This window comes from Capsicum annuum, chromosome 3 (genome assembly GCF_002878395.1).
Source record: "Capsicum annuum cultivar UCD-10X-F1 chromosome 3, UCD10Xv1.1, whole genome shotgun sequence".
NCBI classification, from domain to species: domain Eukaryota; kingdom Viridiplantae; phylum Streptophyta; class Magnoliopsida; order Solanales; family Solanaceae; genus Capsicum; species Capsicum annuum.
Window position 1 is genome coordinate 269755518 of NC_061113.1, and position 23462 is coordinate 269778979.

The following is a 23462-nucleotide window of genomic DNA, read 5'->3' on the forward strand; positions in this document are numbered from 1 at the left end:
TCAAAATTAAAAATTAGACCAATTAAAATAAAAGCCACACACTCAGTGAGTTTGATCTTTATTCTTAATGAGCTCAAGTTTTATCTTTTATTTTTTGGTCTAACGAACCACATTTTATTTATCATCAAAAAGGTCAATAGAACGAAATCTACTCTAGTCCTTAACAAAGATATACTGTTATAATGCTCTCATCTCACCGATCAATATGCTTTTTAATTTATGTATACAAAAATTCCTTTCAGTATTCTATATATCCAAAGTCTATTTTTATGTGTGAATTTTCTCATTTTCGTGTCCAACAATCAATATATGCACTCCTTCATCACCTCCATGCCCAGATGAAGGCCTGGTTTTTATTTGTAATGAGTCCAGTTTCTATTTTAACGGCGTGGGTCGAATATTATTTTAATTGATTCGTTTTTAATTTTGATCTGTACGGAATATTGACTTTTTTGGATTTGATTTCGTGAACCTCTAATAAGAGACTACGTGATAAAAATCATTTTGCAAACCACCACCGTTAAAAAATAATGACATGAATCAACTTTTCTGTAACGACAATGAAATGGCTGAGTCAAGCTTTCAACGCCGATGACATAGATGAGTCAAAATTACAACGAATGACATAAATTAGATATTTATAATAATTAAATGACATATTTGAATCTTTTCCCTAAATTAAATTTTCAATCTCTAACACATAAAAGGAGGTTCTTAGGGCCAACCAGAGCATTTAATATTGTCCAACATGCTAAGCCCAATGTTTAAGATTGAAACTGATCTCTACTTTTGAGGATGTTAGATTCCAATTAATATGCAAAATCTTAAGCCCATAAGTTAGGTTGATGTTGTATTCCATTCATTAAAGAATGAAACTATACTAACAGCTCTTAACCAACTAACTAACTAAACTTTCCTTAGCTGAAATATATGTTGATTCTTCAAGTCACATTCACTTGTCCCCCTAAAGAAAAGAAAATAAAAGAAAAAAGACCACTCTATAAGCAAATTTCGACATATAGTATTTTAGTCATTGCCTTTGATAAAGATTTGAACTTTTTCTTTCAGCTAGCCCCGTTTGATATTTTTTAAAAAAAACAGTGACTTTCGAATGTTTTAAATTCTCAGTTTGAACAAAAGAAAAATTCCCCTTATATGAAGCAGAATTAATCTTATTTTCTTTTTAATAAAAATTTTCTCAATAAAAATATAAATTGAAATATGAGAATATAGTATGCAACTGTATTATTTTGACATAATACATAAATATGTCATTAGCTAATATGTATGTCCTTCAATTTTATGCGTGTATAAATAAATATGTAAACTATCATAATTTTTTTTTTTTTGATTAAATCATAAAGTTAAACATGTATACAAACACAATTCACATCGTACATACCAAATTTCACTTATTTTAACATATAAATTTAAGTTTTTATTTATGTATGTATGTTGAAAACTAGAACTCATATAACTCAAGTCAAATTAAAGTACATGTTGAGATATTGTGCCTATTTTTTTCTTAATATTATATTACTCCATCATCTAGAAAAGAAATGAGGGCTAGTTGTGGGTGTCAGTGGGCGGAGTCAAAATTTTAATTGTGAGGGTTCAGAAGTAAATATACGGACTAATCGAAGAGGGTCAGCATCTATTATATATATATATATATAAATATATATATAAATATTTTTGATCGTGTGGATAATATAATATAATTTTTCGTTAAAGAAGATTCGAATAAACCCTTGATTATAAGGTGGATCCGGATCCGCCAGTAGTGGGTGCGTAGTGGAGTAAGATGAAATGATCGTTGTTGTAGGCTAATGCAACACGCCATGTTTACTTAAATATTAGTAGTACTACTAACCATTTTAATAATTGAGTCAGTGGGACACCTAGTCACACACACAATATCCCCCTATTTTCATTTGTATTATTTTATTTATTTGATTAATTTGAAAATTAGTAGTAATATACTAATCATAATCAATTAGTCGAATTGTTAATTTCAAAAAATAGTAATTAAGCATCAAGCGCTTCTTCCAGGAACCTTCGTTTTTCTTTCTCTATGTCCTATTTTCATCTATTGCCGGCTCCATTCTTCCGCACCCTTTTCAGAACAAGAATTAAGCTAAATAACCGTAAATTCAGGGACCCTTTTTTCTCTAGAAACTGCATGTTATATAGTTTACACACTAATATACACTATTTTAACTTCTTTTTGTTACTACTATTACTATAACTTTTAGGATTATCATTTATGTTACTACTTACTAATTTTGATTAATTAAAGTCCAAATCAGTTAAGAGGAAGATTCCACTAGCCGATTTGTTGATTTTTATCTGGTAAAGGTTCAATCTTTATGCTATTCTTTTGTGGGTTGTGTCTGGTTATGCTTGGTTTCTTCTGTTTTATCTTTTATGGCAAATCTTGATCTGGTCGCTCTCTCTGAATCAGCTTCATTTTCTTTCTTTTTTCCTTATGGTATACTCTTATGACCAATCTTCCTTCCCCAGCTGACCTGCTTTGACCAATTGTTGAATTGGCCTCTTTTGGTGTACTCATCCAGAATATTTGTCATTGATTCATTGAGGTACTATTAGAGAAAAAAAAATCACAACTTTATTTATCATTGATTTATCTATTATCCAAAGTTTTGTTACCCTTTATTTGTTTGGTCAATTATTGTAGGCTGAACTGAAAATGGGATCTGCTGGGGAGAAGTTAGAGCTTGAATTTGACGAGGAGATTCCATTTAGTTCGTCTCAGGCAACTATCAAGATCGACAGTTTGCACTATGAGGCACCTCATATTGTATCACCCAGAAGTTATCGCTCTTCTAGAGTCTTAAGAAAGATGTATCAGATCAGCCTTCTAAGGAGTATATACATTGTTGTTATCAAAGCGAAGATCAATGTGTTGCTTCCTTTTGGCCCCTTGGCCATATTGCTACACTATGTTACAGGAAAACATGTAAGTGCATTAAGCTCTCTCCATATGCTCTTTTTGTGCTGTTTTTTTTTTCTTCCCCCAATTTCAATTTTGCTTATCACTGTGTTTTGTGCACAACTTGATGTTTCAGGCTTGGGTATTTTTCTTCAGTTTACTGGGCATTACACCTTTAGCTGAGCGCTTGGGCTATGCGACTGAGTAAGCTTGTGCTCTCCAAGTTAGTTTAGTTCTCTTCTGCTGCTATTCTTGTTTGTGCGCATATTTACCTTCTTAATCCTATTGTTACAGGCAGCTTGCGTTCTATACCGGGCCAACAGGTACTCCTTTTTGTTTATTGTTTCATTTGTTCCTCTGAAAAGTTTCTCAATCAATCAACTTTATTCAATCCTAACGTAATTCTATCAAGACATCTTTCTTTACTTCTGGGCTCAATCAATTTGTAGTCCTTTATTTCTTCTTGAAAGCCTATTTATGCTGTGGAGGTAGTCATATTGAACCAGCCACTGATTCCTAGGTTTCATCATAATTTAATTGGTTATCTCCAATTACATAAATCAATAGTTTGGTAGCTCGCGCCTCGCAAGGCATTTTGGGCCACACGACACAATGTTGTACTCACTTTATCATTCAAGGGTCTATTGGAAACAACCTCTTTACCCAATATAGTTAGGGGCAAGTTCTGCGTACATCCTACCCTTTCAAGACCTCACTCATAGGATTACACTGGTTATAGTGTTGTTGCCATACTCACTTTATCACTTAAAGGGGGAAAAAAAGAAAAAAAGACAGGATGCTGTACTGAAGATCAGTAAGAATGTGAAACATGTTTTTCTTATTTCAGGATGGGATTCTGTGAGTTAAGTCGGGGGAAGTTGTTTCTGGGTTCTCTTCTCTTCCTCTTCCCCTTCCCACCTGAATGGATAATGGTCATAGACCACCATAAATGGCAATAATATGGTGTCTAAGGTGGATTTAGTAGTGGCACTGAATGAGCAGCAGTTCCATTTAACTCTGAACTGCAAAAGGCATTTAGATGAATGTAATATGTTGAACATAGCACATCTAACATGGAGATAATTTACTGCATTATCATTTAGCGGAAGTTCGGATTGATGCTTTCATTTGGTGATCATGTTCAATGAGCTAAGGTGAAGGAGAAGATAAAGAGAGGATTAATTGAAGACATCTGGACTAGAAAAGTGCTTCAGTTTCTAGAACATGGAAGGAAGTTTTAGCTGGCTGCGCAGTTCTTAAAAGTTTGGATCTTATTCCAATATTCAGCAATCAGAGAGTACATGCTATATAAATGCTTTTCCTGTTATATTTGTTGTGTTGGTCAGCGGGGAGGAGCAGACGGGAAATGCGTCATGCAATTTTAGAGAAGTATAAAAGGGCAGCCCGGTGCACTAAAGCTACCGCTATGCGCGGTGTCCGGGGAGGGGCCCCTCCACAAGGGTATATCGTACGCAGCCTTACCTTGCATTTCTGCCAGAGGCTGTTTCCAAGACTCGAACCCGTGACCTCCTAGTCACATGGCAGCAACTTTACCAGTTACTCCAAGGCTCCCCTTCTAATTTTAGAGAAGTATGTAGTGCCTAATATAAGGTCAAGCAGACTTCGATGTACTGCCAATGGATTCGGTAGAAAACATCGAACTCCTCAAATTTTGACCAACTGGGTTTATCTTAAATGCTAGTTTTGTAGTGACCTGTTGTGGATCACTTACTAAAAGAGGGATCTTGTGCTTTTTCTTTTTGCGGGTCTGATCGGTGTTGGACGCATGTTTGTTGAACTTCGTCCTTTTCTTCTTTTTCTGGTATGAAAATTCCTGGTTCTTACAAATTAATCTCGTCATAATTTGTTCTGGCCAGAGTTAGGTTTATGAAAGATGTACGATTATCTTTCAAGTCAGATACTGAGTAGAAAAGCAGACTTTCAACCGTTAGAATAGGCAAATACTTTGTCTATTATTTCCAGTATCTAGATTATTCTTCTCGTAAAGAGCAAAGTTTTCTTTTTCGGCCTTTTGTTGTCAATGACATCGAACTTCATTAGTATTAAGTGTCTTAATTTTCTCACATCTGCTCACATAGAACACTGCAATTACAATAGCAACAATTTAAACAATGTAATCCCACAAGTGGGGTCTGGAGAAGGTAGGATGTACGCGGACCTTGCCCCTACCTTTGTAAGGCATAGAAGCTGTTTCCGTAAGACCATCAATTACAATTAAACATAAGATTGTCGTGACACCTCAGCTTTATTATTTGTCTCTTTTATAGAAGTGGGGTGCATGGTGAACATGTTTCACCACTATAAAATTGAAAAAGTGCCAACTGGCAACCTAATCTCTATTGGCCTTGCTGAAGGTAAGAGCTAAAATGATTCTTAAAAGACTGCTGCAACATGTTTACTACATTCTTCGTGCTTTGCGTCTTTTCTTTCATTTGAGAAGGCTTGTGGGAGATCCTGCTACATTTCTGTAAAATTTTGTTTGGTTTCTCATACACCTATTGAAAGGAAAAAGATCAGACGTCATAAGATCTTACAGTGTCATTCCCTTCTCAAAAAAAAGATCTTACAGAGTCACTATACATAGGATATTTTGGTCCTTATCCAGACTTAGCAGCAAGCTTCTGAATAATTTCTCATATGTTACTGATTTGCTTACTGAAGCCAGTTGGATCGGTCATCAGTTTCTTGTATCTTTTAAAATAGTTTTTATGCTTTGCTGTGCTTGAACTTCGTCTCATTGACCCTTTGCTGGAATACTGCATCATGTTGTTTTCACATGATACATGTATATTTGTTGAAACGAGTCGGTTTCATGTGTGCTGTTTCTAATCTGTGGGAGCCCATGATTCCCCCACCATGTATTTATCATTTTCTTATCAGCACACTATTTTTTTTTTTTCCTGATTTATAGTTGGGGGCCTTCTTAACGCAACGTTTGGAAATGCAACTGAAATGATAATCTCACTGTATGCATTGAACAATGGGATGATGCGGGTTGTTAAACAATCCTTGCTGGGTTCCATTTTATCAAATATGCTCTTGGTGCTTGGCTGTGCCTTCTTCAGTGGTGGGATTATTCATCAAGAGAAAGTTCAGGTGTTCAATAAGGTGATCATATTCTTCTAGTCATGTACTCATGTCCTTGAATAAATCTGTTATGAAGTCAACACCTCGCCTTTTTATTGATTAATTAAAAAAAATGAAAAACATAAAATAATAGAACTTCTTTATGAGCAATGGTTCAGTGTGAACTCTTATCATAGTGTATCCATTAAGTGCCTTTCTGCTTTCATGTGCAAACGGTCATTAATTTTTAAATGTTTCAGGCGACTGCCATTGTGAACTCTGGATTGTTGTTGATGGCAGTCATGGGCTTATTATTCCCAGCTGTACTTCATTTCACCCACACGGAATTGCATTTTGGCAAGTCACAGTTGGCTCTTTCAAGATTTAGCAGTTGCATAATGCTGGTAGCATATGCAAGCTACCTATTCTTTCAGCTCAAGAGTCAACCAAATCTGTATCGCTCCGTGAGTGAGGTAGATTGTCTAATTTTAGCTGTTTGATTTTGCTTAGGTTCACTCCTGCTTTTTCATTGCATTTTGTTTTTCTCTGGAGTTATCAAATGCCTGATATGAAGACTGAAGGGTGCACATATTTCAAATAGTTCTTGAGATGACTTGTACCAAAATATGTGATTGTTGTTTTTTGTTACTGGAAATGATTTGGTAGATCTAATAGTTTCTCCGATATGTAAACAGGATGGAGAACATAATTCAGAAGATTCTGAAGAAGAAGAAGCGCCTGAGATAACACAGTGGGAGGCTATTGGGTGGCTTGCTGTTTTGACAACATGGATATCAGTGCTGTCTGGATATCTAGTAGATGCCATTGAGGTGATCTATTTGCCTTTTTCCTTTTCCTTTCTTTTTTCTTTTCTTTCTGTTAAGGTAAGCCTTTTCTATATACCAGTTTTATAAAGGTATATCTACCTCCTGCTTAACTTTAGATGCTTATCATGAAGGTTTTTTCAGAGAAAAAATGGCATGATAACGAGTAGCCTCGTGCAGTAGACCTCCAGAAATTGTCTGCCTTAGTTTTCCTTGTCCAATTGGTCAATCCTCATGAAGCCTTTTGGTTCCACTGGAAAGCCCACACTACAAAAAGGTTGGCTACTGATCAGACATGGGAATTGTGAATGGGTTGTATGTCCTTTGTCCCAAGAGTCTGCAAAAGTGATTCATTTGCCTTTAGAAAATTAGATCCAAAATTCGATCTACGTAGTACAGATCCACAAAGGGGTACTGTAAAGCACGCACATGAAGACATCATGGCATGAAAAAATCAAGGGAACATGACAATAGTTGGATACAGACATACAGTGTCATAAATATTGAACATCTATTAGTAACTATTAAGCACCTAAGGGTGGCGTCGAAACTTCTTTTTTGGTGGATAGAGTTACTTGGTATTTTGTGCCTGTGTTGGTGGGAGGCAGCACATACTTACTGGGATAGTTGAGGTGCGCATAAGCTGGGTCAGACATCAAATTTATTTTTTTAAAAAATACTAACCTGCTAAAGAGTGGGAAACAACACAACAAAAATACATAATCCATAGATTCTACTAGTGGATCGATATGCAAAAGATACAAAATAAAATACTCCGTATATATTGGAACATACGAAATAATATAATGTGGTAAATAATTATAATGTTGACAGAGCAGTAAATGAAACTAGAGAGAACCAGCAGATCAGTAGAAAATTAACCAGATCTGTTCCTACTTTTCACCAGGTAAAGAATAACAAGATAGGGGCACAAAAATTGAAACGGGTTTGCCGCCTCCTTCAAACTAGGTGATTGGTGATGAAGAAGCCCGGAACTCAAAAGTATAAAAACAGCATTAGTCAAGCTATAGACCCCAAAAATTTTGAATGCAACATCATAGTAGAGAGAAGCCTTAGTTACCTCTGACGTAATTGATTTACAGTCCCCCATAAGCACCTAATAAAGTTGAGCTACGTGCATAATGCCAAAAGGACTCAAGATCAGCTTTGATCCTTGGGTGACAATTTTTTGTTTCTTCATGGTAATTTCGATGTCTGATGTCACCATTATCCTTTCAGGGTGCATCTGACTCGATGAACTTGCCGATGTCCTTTATTAGTGTCATCTTGCTTCCAATCGTGGGAAATGCTGCAGAACATGCCAGCGCAATCATGTTTGCAATGAAAGATAAGCTTGTGAGTGTTATAAAACTAAATCTACTTTCTCTTTTGGTCTAAAACAGTTACTAATGTTTCTTCACTGGCAGGACATCACACTCGGAGTTGCAATTGGGTCATCTACTCAGATATCGATGTTTGTGGTAAGACATTTAATACATTCTGACTATCTAAGACAACCTTTTAAATTATGGGATAATTATTTTAAAAGATATTTATAGATCCTTAGATGGATTTTCCTGATATTTCTCCTGAGAGCACATGATATTTCGGTGTCACTGTTAATTTTGGCGCGGTCAGATTATATTTATTCAAAATAGATGACAGGACTTGTGCATTCAGTTGGAATTTCATATCTTATGCTGTTGAAAATGCAGATTCCGTTTTGTGTTGTCGTTGGTTGGTTTATGGGAAAGCCCATGAACTTGAATTTCCAGTTATTCGAGACTGCTACACTCTTCATCACAGTGCTAGTCGTGGCATTCATGCTGCAGGTTCGACATTCGACATAGTTCTTTCTTAACATCCTGTTGAAGTATTGAGTTACTTGCTGTTATTTTTCTTTTTGGTTTAGTAATTTTATTCCTGAAATTCAGTTATTTAGTTGAGATAGAATAAGATTTTATTAGTATCCTAGTTGTAGATAGAATAGGATTTTATTAATTTCCTAGTTAGAAATAGATTAGGAGTCTTTTGTTTATTTATATTCTCAGATGTGAATGGATAAACAAGCAGAATATTTTTATCCTCAAACGACTGTTTTCTTCATCTCTGTATTCTGTAGAACAACAATTGGTATCAAAGCCAATTTCTTGAGGGATCTGTGAGAGAGAAACCCCCAAAAATAATCCTGCGTAAAAGTCAAAATTGTTATGGCTTCCAACAATTTTTCAATTCCTTCACCCCTAATTTTTTCTAGTGAGAATTATCCAATTTGGGCTGTCAAGATAAGAACATATTTGCGTGCATATGATCTGTAGGAAATGGTAGAGGTTGGAGGAGAGGTAAATCCTTTGCCAAATAATCCAATTATGGCGCAAATTAAGAATCACAGAGAAAGAGGTTTCAAAAAACTTTAAAGCTCTCTCTTGCATACAATCAACACTTTTGGAAGTAATTTTCGCTAGAGTTATGGCGAGTAAGATTGCAAAGGAGGCTTGGGACAAGTTGAAAGAAGAATTTCACGGAAGTGACAAAATCAGGCAGATTAAAGTGATAAATCTGAGAAGAGAGTTTGAAATTCTCTGAATGAAGGATTCAGAAACTATTGAAGAATTCTCCAACAAGTTGATGAAGGTTGTAAACCAAATCAGACTTATGAGAGAAGAGCTTATAGATTCAAGAATCATGGAAAAGGTTCTTGTGAGTTTGCCGAAAAGATTTGAAGCAAAGATCTCCTCACTCGAAGATTCAAAGGATCTCATAAAATTGTCACCTTCAAATTTTGTACATGCTCTTCAAGCTCAAGAGCAAAGAAGATCCTTGAGGCTAGAAGAAGCTACCGAAACTGCTCTTCAAGCCAAGTTCAAAGGGAAGATGCAAATGCAAGAGGAAGGTATCCCAGAAACTTTTACTAATTCTTGTAGAAATAATCAAGGCGATTCTCGCAATGGAGTGAAGAAGAAAGAAAACTTCCCTCCATGCAAGTAGTGCAGAAAAACCAATCATAAAGAGGATGATTGTTGGTTTAAGGGGAAGAAACCACCTCTCCAGTGTGGATATTGCAATAAGCTTGGACATATTGAAAGGTTTTGCAGAGTGAAGAAGGAGAACAACCAACAAACTCAAAAAGCCAACGTTTCAGAAGTTGAAGAACAGGAGGAGTTTGTGTTTACGGCGGTGGCAGCAACAAGATTGAATGATGAAAACACATGGTTTGTGGACAGTGGGTGCACTCAACACATGACCAGCAAACGAGAATATTTTACGAAGTTGGAATCTGCCAAAGGTAGTGTCAAGTTGGCCGATAAAACCACGTTGGATATTGTTGGTAAAGAAACTGTGGCAATTGAAGCTCCCAAAGGTACTATATTTATTCAAGATGTTTTGTTGGAACCTAATCTTGACCAAAATCTATTGAGTGTTGGTCAAATGCTATATTACTGTTCAAAGATAAAAAATGTGTTGTTTGCGAATCTAGCGGCCAAGAATGATTACAGTTGAAATGATAAAAAGAAGTTTCCTTTGAGTTGGAACTCAAATTCTGAGCAAGTTTGTCGAAGTAGTCAATGTGAGCAGGTTATTTTAACCACCAAGCACAACAATGACGAACAATATATCTGGGAATCACAAGCAGGTGGTTCATTCACTGTTACGAGAGATGTAAATGTTGAGCAATTGGGCAGAGGAACAAAGATAACTCTCTTCCTCAAGGAAGACCAGCTGGAGTACTTGGAAGAACGGAGAATCAAGGACCTCGTAAAGAAGTACTCTGAATTCATTAGCTATCCAATTTACCTCTGGGCTGAGAAGAGTACTGTGAAAGAATCAGTAATGATGAAGACGATGAGCCCAAGAAAGACAATGGGGGTTCAAGTAAGCAGGCTCTACTTAAGCTTACACAAGATCAGGGTGGAAATTATCGTTTTGAGTTTGATAGTTTCCCTGACCGTGACCAGTGTCGGGACTTTGTTGCCTCATCAATTGCAGCTTATGGGGAAGTAGGGAAATCTACTTCCGAAAAACCTGATGTTCCGCATGATGAGCAGCTCACTGCAACAAAAATGGGGCGTCGGATTAAGTTACTGCAGAAACTCCACAGGCAATTGGTCATTGGAGGTATTCTATCAGAGGCTGATTTTTGGGCTGCTCGGAAGAGGCTGCTGGAGCAAACTGAAAACAAGAAGCCAAAACAACGAGTAGCTTTAAAAAATGACGTGGAGTGTAAAACCATCATCCGATGGTCAGACGAACTGAGTTACATTTAACTTGACTCTAGAGGTTATTCATCAGATTTTTGCTGAGAAACCAGCTGTCTGCCGAGCATATTTAAACTTTGTTCCTGGAAAGATGTCAGGAAAAGAATTCTGGACTAAATATTCAAGGGCTGAATACCTCCACAGTACAAAAAATATTTTTGCAACTTTTGCCCATGCTTCTGAAGATGAGGAGCTTGCAGTTTTCTTGAAGCAAGATGCTATGTTAGAATCTGAAGCTCGAAAAAAGATGAACAACATCAAGTTATATGTCTGGAGGGTATTCATTATGGATAACTGTAAGGAGCTTATGCCCGAGTACCTTGGATTTGTGAAGGGTGTTGTGGACTCTGATGATTTGTCTCTCAACATCTCTCGTGAGATGCTACAACAGAACAACATTCTTAAGGTGATTGGGAAGAACCTTGTGAAGAAATGTATTGAGATGTTCAATGAAATTGCTGAGAGCAAGGAGGGATTGATGCTCGCTAGTATATTTACCAAAGCTCTTCCTAAATTCAGATTTGAAACTCTTCATGAACAACTTGGAGTTACCAGCAAACATCTCAAGGAGGAGTGTTGAACTATTGAGTTATTTGTTGTTATTTTTTTTTGGTTTAGTAATTTTATTTCTGAAATTCAGTTATTTAGCTGAGATAGAATAGGATTTTATTAGTATCCTAGTTGAAGATAGAATAAGATTTTATTAATTTCCTAGTTAGAAATAGAATAGGAGTCTTTTGTTTATTTATATTCTCTAAACAAGCAAAATATTTTTATCCTCAAACGACTGTTTTCTTCTTCTCTGTATTCTGTAGAACAACACATCCCTCACTTTCATCCCCCTCCCTCACCCCACCCCTCCACCCCTAAAGAAAAAAGAGATGAAGAAAATTCTTTATCTTGTGATGTAAACTTGGTTCCGGGCCGACAAATGTAGGATTGTCGCTAATTTCTGATGCTGCTTTTACACAATGTAGGAAGGTACATCAAACTATTTTAAAGGGTTGATGCTGATCCTATGCTATCTGATTGTTGCTGCAAGTTTCTTTGTGCATGTTGATCCATCCAAAGGTAGGTCCCTAGATTGAATCTTTTTTCCTTGTTCCTTTTGAAGTCTGAGCATCCTTTAAATTCCATTTCCTTTATAATTTATGCACTTGAGCACTGCGCTGTTTCTCCTTTCCACGTGCCTATGTTACCATAACTGTTTTTTGTGCAAAACTTGTTGACTTTATCGCCTGCCACCAAGTCTTTATCTGATTAATTAGGAATCTTTTGCACTTTCTCTTGAATTTAGTTTTAAATAGGCATGATTTGAATCTGATAATTTCTCTTTTGCTTTGACCGAAAAGTACTAATTCGTGCAAGGTAAACATTACAGAGAGCATGTTCATATATAAAAAAGGAAAAAAAAAAAACGAGGGACTACGAAGGTCACCACTGTTTGGTCACCCTTAATGAGTGAAATTGGTTTTGTTTTAAATGCGAAATTCCCTTTCTCAAGCTTACTTTAAATTGGACTTGTAAATATGAGATGCTTGTTCTGACATTGGTGAGTTGAAACCGATGAGTTAAGATCTCGTTTGTAGGTCTTGACTACTTTCTTTACATGTCCAAATCCCAAGATCACAAAAGTTGGTAATTAACCTTTGTTGCAATGGACTTGGTGTAGATGGAGACTAAGTAGAACCATGGTTATATACCCATGCCTCAGCCAAATGAGCTCTTCGACTCCTGGCGATGAAATGAATAGGCGTCCAGTCTTGCTAGCTGCACTACCCAAGTGATGATTGGGTTGGAGGAATGAAGGGACTTGCTTGTTACAACAGAATGTTCAAATTAGTTCGCAATTGACTTTCTTGAATGTTATCCATGTTGTATCATGTTTCTGTAGCAGACAAACAATTCAATTATTCCCAGCAATGCAACAAAGCTGGTTTCCGTCTTCCCCTCGGAGAAAAAAAGATAGAAGAAAGGGTGAGCGCATAAAACAATATATTTATTCTTTTCTTGCTTTCATCATATCATTCCAAATGTCAAAGAGTTAGGAGATGTTACTGTTGTAAAAAAATTCATAGTAATCGTTGGAAGAAAAATGTCATCAGTGTCTAGCACAAAAGGGTGCTTATTATGATCCTGTGGTTCTCAGTAATTGTCTTGTGACCTATTAAAGTTAATGATTGAGTAATACTGTGACTGTATACCTATTGAATGCGACATGCTACATGCACTAATATATTTTTGCTAGAGCTCCCCCTCCCCCTTCCTCTCCAACTACCCAACATAATAGACAAGGAAAACAAAAGTAAAAGAAGTGAAATCTGTTGTGCAATTAATAATATTGGAGTGCATGACTAAAATGTGGTCCATTATGCTATGAGATGCAAATGCTTTTTCATTGGATAAGAGTAATTTTCAGCGCTTCTGGTAGAGCAATATAGATGGTCTGACCTTTGACTGGACTTGGATAAGTTGTTAGCATCTGCATCTTCTATCTAGTAAGTAAGGAACATTTGGTTTGAAAATGGGAGAGACTTCTTTAGGCTTTCCCTTTAGTCTTCAGGTCTGTCCAAATTGGTAAACTTTGGTGGTTGGGCTCACTGATATTTTATGGTATCTGGGGTTGGCGAAAGCGACTGACCACATTCCACACACCAACTCTAATATATCTGTAAATAAGTCATCCCCAAAACACATTGGTCTATATAATTTGAATTCCCATTGTAAAGAGCCCATTTATTTCATGCGGTGTAACTTTTTCCCTAACACACCCCTTGGTGGTACAACAACTGGTTCACCAATTTTATTTTTTTTAAAAAAAATCATTATATTGAATATCCTGTCTGTCTGGACACGTTTTGTGTCTATTGGGTGTTGCTGTATGAGACTATATATGTTTGCTAAAGTGTTTGCCTAGTGTGCGATTTCTAGGTGATGGTGTTCCTCCCACTATACTCATAAACCATAATAACCCCTTTGAACAAAACAGGAGGGGATTATTGTTATGATTATCATCATTGACTTTGAACAATTATTTGGTGATTTGTGATCCCCTTTCCTCCACCATCATGCGCAAAATAGTACACACTCAGTGCACGGTAATGGATCATGTATCATCACTCAAAGGCTGAAAATGACCCCCCCCACTTGATATTATTTGGATTTACCTTTCAAGATTCTATATCAATATATCATATGACACAACAGTTGAGGTCCGTTAGCAGCATCCATTGGCCAAGAAAGCTTTTAACTATCAACCATGTGTCTTTCTTTTTTTCTTTTTTTTCTTCTTTTAGTCCGTTCCAAACTTTTCAATTTTAACTTTAAAAAGGCACGCTCATTTTCTTCTATTTAAATTGTAAAGAGCCATGTTCGCCCGATTTCTTGGAATGTTTCTTGATGATGGCTTGAGATATTGTCAAACTCCCCAGGCCTTCCAGCAATTTCCAATAAGCAGACATTGAAAGTGTCCATGTCAACCAGATAATCAATCATCATTTACTATAAACAATTATGTTTAGTTGCCTACATTTTTACTCTCTTCTAAAAGTAAAACAAATAAAATAATTTGATGGATCGGGAAACTCCTTGAGTGGTCAACTGGCCAAGTTATCTATCTATTTTAAAAATGAACAGGACGCCAAGTAATAATATATATACACAGAGATAAAAGTTGAAGAACATAGCATGTGGCTATAGTACATCTGTTTATCTGCATAAAAAATAAAAAGATGGAACACCAAAAGGCATACAAAAAACAAAACAAAAAAAAAAAAAAGACATAACTATACGACTCTTCCTCCATCTCTAAAGGCCTGGCTTTATTATCTGAGACACTTTCCACCTCCCAAATGTTAGTACCCATCATTGCTGAAAGGTGCAAAGCTACTTTTGGGAAGCCATAATAAAAAAGAGTGTAATAATCTGTTGTTAGTGCAAGTGGAGATCCAAAAAAGAAATGAAAGAGAAATTGTATTGGAAGAAAAAGGTAGTTGAATATGGAGGAAGTGAGGAGAATAGTATGTATTGTATGGTAAAGTCTCTCTCTTTCCCACGTATATTACACGCTTTCAAATATACAATTATCCGTAGAATAAACAAAGTCCACCAGCCATCTATCCATCTATCTAGCCGTCCCAAAAGTAAACGCTTTATTTCAAGAATTCAGACCTCACTTTTTTGTTGTCAACATCAACTACTCTCTCTCTCCTCTCTTCATGGGGTTAGACTAAAGTCTGCACGATCCACAGCACAAAGAATTGCCAAAAGAAAATACCCACATGGTTGATTGGAGTATCTTGGCATCTTCAACTGTCTTTCTTCTACATCTTTAGTTGTCCAAATATAATGATCACGGATAATAAAGACAGCCGCCAGCTATCTGGTCTGACATATCATCAATTTCGAGCAGCCATGCTCCTCACTTCCCTTCATTCTTCTTCTTCTTTTTTGTCGTCGTCTTTACCTCATCATAACTCTTTCTATCTAACAACAGTGATAGTTGTTGTTATACTTCTTTCTTCTGTTGCTACTATCTGTCATGCCTCTTGCAATCAGCTTGATCGTGACTCTTTGTTATCAATCTCTGTTGGCATCTCTTCTCCTTCTCCTTTGAATTGGTCTTCTGCTGCTGATTGCTGCACCTTGTGGGAAGGTGTTGGTTGTGATGATAATGGCCGAGTAACCAGTCTCTGGCTTCCCTCAAGAAGCCTTTCTGGAAGCATCAACCCTGCTATTGCAAAATTGAGCAAACTCTCTCAACTTAGCCTGTCACATAATCGTTTTTCTGGTCCCCTCCCAGACGGTTTTTTCCAGTCATTAAGTAGCTTGCGGATCATTGACTTGAGTTATAATCGTTTATCAGGACGATTGCCGCTATCAGATAGAATGCCATCACCTATCCAGACAGTAAATCTCTCTAGCAACCATTTCAATGGGACAATCCAATCATCATTTCTCGAGCCAGCAATTATTTTAGAGAGTTTCGATATTAGCAACAATAGCTTCTCTGGTCCAATACCCTCCTTTATCTGCAGCTACTCAGTCGCTGTCACAGTTCTTGACTTCACTAACAATGACTTCAGGGGCCAGATACCCCAAGGGTTTGGGAGTTGCTCCAGTTTGGTTACTTTGAGAGCAGGATTCAACCATCTTTCGGGATCCATTCCTGATGATATTTATAGTGTGTCAACACTGCAAGAAATCTCTTTACCTGGCAATAAATTTTCTGGACCCATCCCAGAAAGCATTGTCAAACTTGTCAACCTCAGAATCCTCGCACTCTTTGGCAACGAATTGACAGGTTTGATCCCTCAAGATATCGGAAAGCTCTCCAGATTGGAGCAGCTGCTCCTCCATATAAACTATCTAAATGGCACTGTTCCGCCATCGCTGATGACTTGCACTCGTCTCACTGTGCTCAATCTAAGGGTCAACTTCTTGGAAGGTGAACTCTCAGCTCTTGATTTCTCCAACCTCAATCAACTTGGCATACTCGACCTTGGGAATAACTATTTCACTGGAAGCATTCCACAAAGCCTTTTTTCATGCAGGTCATTAACTGCAATCCGTCTGGCTACTAACAATCTGACAGGAGATATCTTGCCTGGCATAATGTCTTTACAATCTCTGTCCTTCCTCTCAGTCTCCAATAACAGCCTAACCAATTTTGCAGGGGCAATAGAAGTCCTTAAGGGTTGTAAGAATCTTACCACACTAATCCTCACCATGAACTTTTATAATGAAACGTTGCCTGATAATGGGAACTTGATTGGGTCTGAAGATTTTCAAAATCTCCAAATTCTGGGTTTAGGTGGTTGTAATTTTACCGGACAGATACCCACGTGGCTGGTTAAACTTCGGAAGTTAGAGGTTCTAGACCTTTCTATGAATCAAATCACAGGCAAAATTCCAGGTTGGTTGGGGACTTTACAGAATCTATTTTACATGGATTTGTCTCAGAATCTTCTATATGGAGACTTCCCAGTCAAACTTACTCAACTGCTAAGACTGGCATCACAGGTGGCTGCTGATCAGGTAGGCAGACGTGCTTTAGAATTGCCTGTGTTTGTTCAGCCAAACAATGCCTCTAATCAGCAATATAATCTATTGTCAAGCCTGCCACCAGCTATTTACCTCGGAAATAACAACCTTGATGGCGATATTCCAACCGAGATTGGCCAGCTGAAGTACATTCATGTTCTTGATCTGAGCAAGAATAACTTTTCAGGAAACATTCCAGAAACAATATCCAACCTCACTAACCTGGAGAAACTAGACCTCTCTGAGAACAACCTCTCAGGTGAAATTCCTTCTTCACTCAAGGGTCTTCATTTTTTGTCTTCTTTCAGTGTTGCTCACAACAATCTCGAGGGACCTATTCCAACGGGAGGTCAGTTTGACACGTTTCCTATCACTAGTTTCTTAGGTAATCCAGGATTGTGTGGTCAAATCCTGCAGCACACTTGCACTGATAAATCAGCAAGTACACAACCTTCAGTAGTGAGAAAAACTGCAAAAAAGAAAATCTTAATTGGACTTGTCCTAGGGATCTCCTTCGGCATTGCCTTCACAGTCATCATCATAGCATTCTGGATATTCTCCAAGAGGAGGATCCTTCCAAGAGGTGACGCCGAGAAAAATGACTTGGAAATTGTGTCCTATTACTCTACTTCTGGATTGTCTGCTGAGATTGGAAAGGATAACAGCATGCTTGTTATGTTTCCAACCAATAAGAATCAGATTAATGATCTCAATATTTTAGACATATTGAGAGCCACAAATAACTTCAACCAAGCAAACATAATTGGTTGTGGAGGCTTTGGTCTGGTCTATAAAGCAACTTTAGTAGACGGGACTACACTGGCTGTTAAGAAACTTTCAGGAGATATGGGTTTAATTGAAAGAGAATTTAAAGCAGAAGTGGAAGCTTTATCCACTGCCCAACATGAGAATTTGGTCTCTCTTCAAGGTTACTGTGTGCATGATGGCTGTAGGTTGCTGTTCTATTCCTATATGCAAAATGGAAGCCTGGATTACTGGTTGCACGAGAAGACTGATGGAGCATCCCTACTTGATTGGCCAACTCGACTGAAGATTGCACAGGGGGCAAGTTGTGGGCTGGCTTACATGCATCAGATATGTGAACCACATATTGTTCATCGGGACATAAAGTCCAGTAACATCCTCCTTGATGAAAAGTTTAATGCACATGTGGCAGATTTTGGATTGTCCAGATTGATTCTTCCTTACCATACTCATGTCACCACTGAACTTGTTGGTACCCTCGGCTACATCCCACCGGAGTACAGTCAATCATGGATAGCCACTTTGAGAGGGGATGTCTATAGTTTTGGAGTCGTGATGTTAGAAATCCTGGCTGGCAGAAGACCTGTGGACATGAGCAAACCAAAGATATCAAGAGAATTGGTTGTATGGGTGCACCAAATGAGAAACGAGGGTAAGCAAGAAGAAATATTTGATCCTATACTGCGAGACAAGGGGTTCGAAGGAGAAATGCTTCAAGTGCTCAATGTTGCCTGCATGTGTGTCAGCCAGAATCCTTTCAGAAGGCCAACTATAGCAGAAGTGGTTGAGTGTCTCAGCAGAGTAGGATCCAACCGGGAGGCACCTAAATAAGGCAGTGGTGTGCATAAATTTGATATAGATGTGAATGTCTGTATAGGTGAATTTCTCTTTTTACACATAGGAAGTTAACATATAGAATAAATGTATAAAGTGAACGATTTCCTCAAATAATTACATTTAGGATTTTGCCTCATGGCTAATATTTCATTTCAGGATGAAAGGTAACATTAGACATTCAGCAAGTTAAAGATCGAAAACTAGGCAGCATTAAACATTAGAATAAGACATGGAAGTTCTCGTTGGGCAACTTAGTCATGCAGTAACAACAACAGCAACAACAAACCCAGTGTATTCCCACAACTTAGTCATGCAGTAATCTGTAAGAATGTAACTCCAATGCAGAAGATACATGCGCAACATATGCAGTCATGCAAAAAAAAAAAAAGAAACTCCCCTGAAGTAGAGGGGATAAAGCAACCATGGAAAGCAAAAACTCATGTTAGACGGCATTCAATCTGGTAAAGCCATTAGAAGACAGACTTCAGCTTTCAGCGCACACAAAAAGGAACTTTCAAACTTGATCCTCCTCCACTCCAGCTCACTAAAAAAAGTACCAAATAGCATGTTCTTTTTGTGTTTCAACAGTTTCTGCTGGTACAGTTATAGGACAACATGTTTATGTATAATACTACCGAATTGATTTGGGCCAAGAGTAAACCTTGACGAATATTTATCTGTTTTGAAAGATGTTAGCATTCACCATCACTGCAATCAACAGATGTTAGCATTCACCATCACTGCAATCAACTCGTTCATGGCAGCAGAGGGACGAATAATTGGTTTGGCCATTTCCTCGAGCAGGTCATAGAGAAATCAGTTTCACCATCATACCCATGTTTTCCAAGTTAAGAATGCACACTTCAATCGGGGGCGCATGCAGCTCACTATTATTACTTTTGATGCGGAGCATAAATATATTCGTAAAGATATACAGAAAATGCAATAACTAACAGATATGAATTTATAACTTGCTAAGGACCTTAAAAGTTGAATCCATAAAGTTCAAATTTAAAATTTGAATCCGCCTCTGAGCTCAATAAGATTATTTGTTACACAAATTACATTGAGTTTGAATAGAAGATTTTAAGGAGAAGAGGTACAAGTAGCTATGTTAATGCAATTTATAGATAAAGTTGTGATTATGTAATTTACCAACACATTTTTTGGGAGCAAATAAACTTTATCATCAATTTCAGATGGCAATAAAGACACGTTATCATGATCAATCACCTTTGACGTTAAAAGTCGAATATGCTATAACAAATTTTAATAAGAGGACCAAAAGTTGGGGATGACACTTTCAGTTCCACTGCTAATTAATATTTCCATTGATTCTGTTGAAACTTTTGGGCTGATAGAAACTAGAAAGGCAAAGATTGTATTTTAGAGCCCACTGGGGGAGTAAACAATTCATGTATGAAATCCACCATATCTAACCTACCCAACTATATACAAGTTAGCGCAAAAATATATAACATTGATATCTTTAGTTTTATGTAAACATCATTAGACGCTTTGTAGCGCACTAAGTACGCGAATAAATGCTTTATTTTGACACCATAAAACTATTCCGGATTAATATTATTCATGCTTCATCCAAGGTATGTGACAAATGGCATGTAACAGGTTTAATTAATTATTAGTACTTGTTTTTATTATTCGGAAGTGGGAGAATAGAGAAAGTGAAGATTCCTTTTACATGTTCAAGTGATAAACACACATTGAGAACCAGCATATCTGGTAAATGCAGCTAAGTACTAGTAGTTATTCAAATTTGATGAGTGGAGTATATTTTGTTTTTAAATTCTCCAAGTTGACTTTCAGTTGATTGAACCTCAAAAAACAGACCAGCTAGTAAACAGCCTATGAGATCTTGCAGGATCCAATTACACATAATGGCAAATATTCCTACATGTATGTATACCTGTAACTATCTGCATGCTTAAATCTCTCTTAACTCCGAACTTTAAATATTGGCAACAGGTTCAAAAAGAGTGAAATGAAGGATGAGCTTTGGTTATTGAGGCGTACAGTATTAGCTTAGCTGCTAATTTAGGCGGAGTCTCTTTTGGAAACAGTCTCTCAGGTCTGACTACACTCTACTCTACCAGACCCCACTTGTAGGATTCACTAGGTATGTTGTCGTTGAGTTGTTAATTTAGGCCAATTTGCCTGAAAAAAACAATGCTGGTTTTGCTTAGTCACCTCCTAATTATCAGCACTGAGACAAGACAAGAAATCAGCAGCCAGTAGCTAGTGTTGCCTGTTTTCGTTGTTCTAATTGTTGGTTTAAAACCGTTAAAGGGAAACAATACAGGAATTCAATTGAAAAACTAGCCACAGAAACAGAGATGGGAGTTTAAAGAAGAGGATACGCAAAGCAGTTATTTTTTCTTGTAAAAGTCATTTGTTATTGATCATCAATTAACAACTTAAATAGTTGTTATTACAACTAAAAATAGGACAAGGAAACAACCTACTTCTACCAAAATTAAAATAACTAATTAGTTTCCTTCCAAAGATAGGACTCCTAATTTAACTAGGATTGTACTTAAAAAAAACTACCGGAGAAAACAGAAAAAACAGTTGCATTCTTAAAGCAACTTCCAACACTCCTCCTTGCTTTATGAAATGCAAACACCAATTCTTTGCCTTAGAAGCTCAAACTTGCTGACTGGAAGTGGCTTAGTGAACAGGTTCGCTAGCTGGTTTTCAGACTTGCAGTAGATTAGAGTCACTTCTCCCTTTTGTTGCACTTCTCTCAAGAAATAGAGCTTGATGTTGAAATGTTTGGTCTTCCTATGAAACACCGGATTGTTTGAGATTGCAATAGCGGCTTGGTTGTCGACTAGAATCTCAGTACCGTCATTCTGTTTCATATGTAAATCACACATGATCTTTTTGAGCCATAGGGCTTGGTTTACTGCTGTCGTTGCTGCTATGAATTCACCCTCTACAGTAGATTGTGCAACAACTTCCTGTTTCTTAGATGACCATGAAAAGATTCCTGAACCTAAGCTGAAATAATGTCCAGAAGTACTTCTCATATCATCAACGGATCCAGCCCAATAGCTATCCGAGAAACCAAGCAACTTGAAGCTTTGAGACTTCTCAAACTTTATACCATAGTCTACCGTCCCTTTGATATATCTTAATATTCTTTTTGTTTCTCTTAAATGCGTCTCACTTGCACAATGCATATCCGGCCATGTCGCAGTGAGATACGTTAAATATCCAATCAAGCTTCTGTAATACCATTCATCAACTTTATCGGCTCCATCTTCTTTACAAAATTTCTCTTTTTGATTCATTGGTGTGCTCATCGGCTTACAATCCTCAATTTGAAATTTCTTCAGAATTTTCTTTGCGTATTTCTTTTGGCAAATGAACACTTCACTTTTGCTTTGCTTGATCTCCATCCCAAGAAAATAGGACATAAGACCAAGATTTGTCATTTCAAAAACTTGCATCATTTCTTCTTTAAATTCATCAATCAACTTTAAATTATTTCCTGTTAACAGAAGATCATCAACATAAAGAGACACAATAAGAATATCATTATCTTTGTGTTTTACATAAAGAGTGGATTACGATAAGCTTTTTTCGAAACCCAAGCCTAAAAGATGATCATCTATCCTGCTATACCAGGCTCTTGGTGCTTGCCTTAAACCATAGAGAGCTTTCTTTAGCAAATAAACCTTATTTTCTTGTCCGTTGACAACAAAACCATCTGGTTGCTCAACATAAATCTCCTCCTAGAGAAGACCATTGAGAAAGGCCGACTTAATATCTAGTTGATAAAGTTTCCAATTCTTTTCCGCTGCAATGGCTAGTAGCAATCTGATTGTGTCAAGGCATGCAACTGGTGCGAAAGTTTCAGAGTAGTCCACTCCAAAGATCTGAGCATAGCCCTTCACCACAAGCCTCGTTTTTTGTTTGTTGATAGAACCATCTGTATTCAACTTTGTTCTATAGACCCATTTAATCTGTCACAGTACTCCTTTATAGTTTCACTTTCTTTCATCCTTTGCAGCTCAAACTCACGTACCAGATTCAACACTTGCATCACTCGAATCCTATCATCTCCTTCATACTCAGTCTTGAGATAATCTCATACCTCTTTCACTGATTGCAGAGACATGATACGATAAGGATGTTAGATGAAACTGCAGTAAATAAGCATGCCATTGCCTTTGATTTCCTAGTATTCTTCTCCTTGTGAGTTTTAATCTGCGCCACCTTGGGATTGTCCGGCAAGGGAGCTATCTCATATTCAGCTTCAACAGCTTCCCAGAGATCCAAAGCTTGCAGATATATTCGCATTCTAACTGTCCAGATTTGATAACTTTCTCCATCGAAAGTTGGTGGTGCCATTGAGGAAAAATTTGCTTCTCCGTTCATGGTATCCACTAGATCAGATTGATGCAAACACTCACAGATCCCTTAAGATTAAAGCTCTGATACCAATTGTTGGTTTAAAACCGTTAAAGGGAAACAACACAGGAATTCAATTGAAAAAATGTCCACAGAAACAGAGATGGGAGTTTAAAGAAGAGGATACGCAAAGCAGTTATTTTTTCTTATAAAAGTCATTTGCTATTGATCATAATTAACAACTTAAATAGTTGCTATTACAACTAAAAATAGGACAAGGAAACAACCTACTTCTATCAAAATTAAAATAACTAATTAGTT

General features: G+C 37.1%; 2 protein-coding genes across 3 annotated transcripts; both read left to right on the forward strand.

The window, feature by feature from the left end:
- Nucleotides 1–1910: 1910 nt before the first annotated feature.
- On the forward strand, nucleotides 1911–13321 carry LOC107861623 (vacuolar cation/proton exchanger 3). 2 transcript variants are annotated; one of them, XM_016706914.2, is made up of 13 exons: nucleotides 1911–2352; nucleotides 2524–2600; nucleotides 2699–2980; nucleotides 3090–3157; nucleotides 3248–3276; nucleotides 5886–6082; nucleotides 6301–6513; nucleotides 6736–6870; nucleotides 8104–8220; nucleotides 8292–8345; nucleotides 8580–8696; nucleotides 12098–12191; nucleotides 12793–13321. In XM_016706914.2, exons 3-13 carry the CDS (start codon nucleotides 2711–2713, stop codon nucleotides 12801–12803), a joined length of 1305 nt encoding a protein of 434 aa, XP_016562400.1. In that variant the 5' UTR covers nucleotides 1911–2352; nucleotides 2524–2600; nucleotides 2699–2710; the 3' UTR covers nucleotides 12804–13321. The 2 variants fall into 2 exon arrangements, with proteins under 2 accessions (XP_016562400.1, XP_016562401.1); XM_016706915.2 differs by having other exon boundaries at nucleotides 1911–2147.
- Nucleotides 13322–14637: 1316 nt separating this feature from the next.
- On the forward strand, nucleotides 14638–18907 carry LOC107861624 (tyrosine-sulfated glycopeptide receptor 1). The gene has a single exon (XM_016706916.2). The coding sequence runs from the start codon at nucleotides 15468–15470 to the stop codon at nucleotides 18756–18758; it is 3291 nt and encodes a 1096-aa protein (XP_016562402.1). The 5' UTR covers nucleotides 14638–15467; the 3' UTR covers nucleotides 18759–18907.
- Nucleotides 18908–23462: the final 4555 nt, after the last annotated feature.

What these genes read in the sequence shown, in the direction of transcription:
- LOC107861623 (XM_016706914.2), top strand. Translation starts at nt 2,711, where the DNA reads ATGGGATCTGCTGGGGAGAAGTTAGAGCTTGAATTTGACGAGGAGATT. An exon ending in CTCAGATATCGATGTTTGTG is followed by an intron (nt 8,346 to 8,579) that starts GTAAGACATTTA and finishes TTGAAAATGCAG; the next exon opens with ATTCCGTTTTGTGTTGTCGT. An exon ending in TCGTGGCATTCATGCTGCAG is followed by an intron (nt 8,697 to 12,097) that starts GTTCGACATTCG and finishes TACACAATGTAG; the next exon opens with GAAGGTACATCAAACTATTT.
- LOC107861624 (XM_016706916.2), top strand. Translation starts at nt 15,468, where the DNA reads ATGATCACGGATAATAAAGACAGCCGCCAGCTATCTGGTCTGACATAT.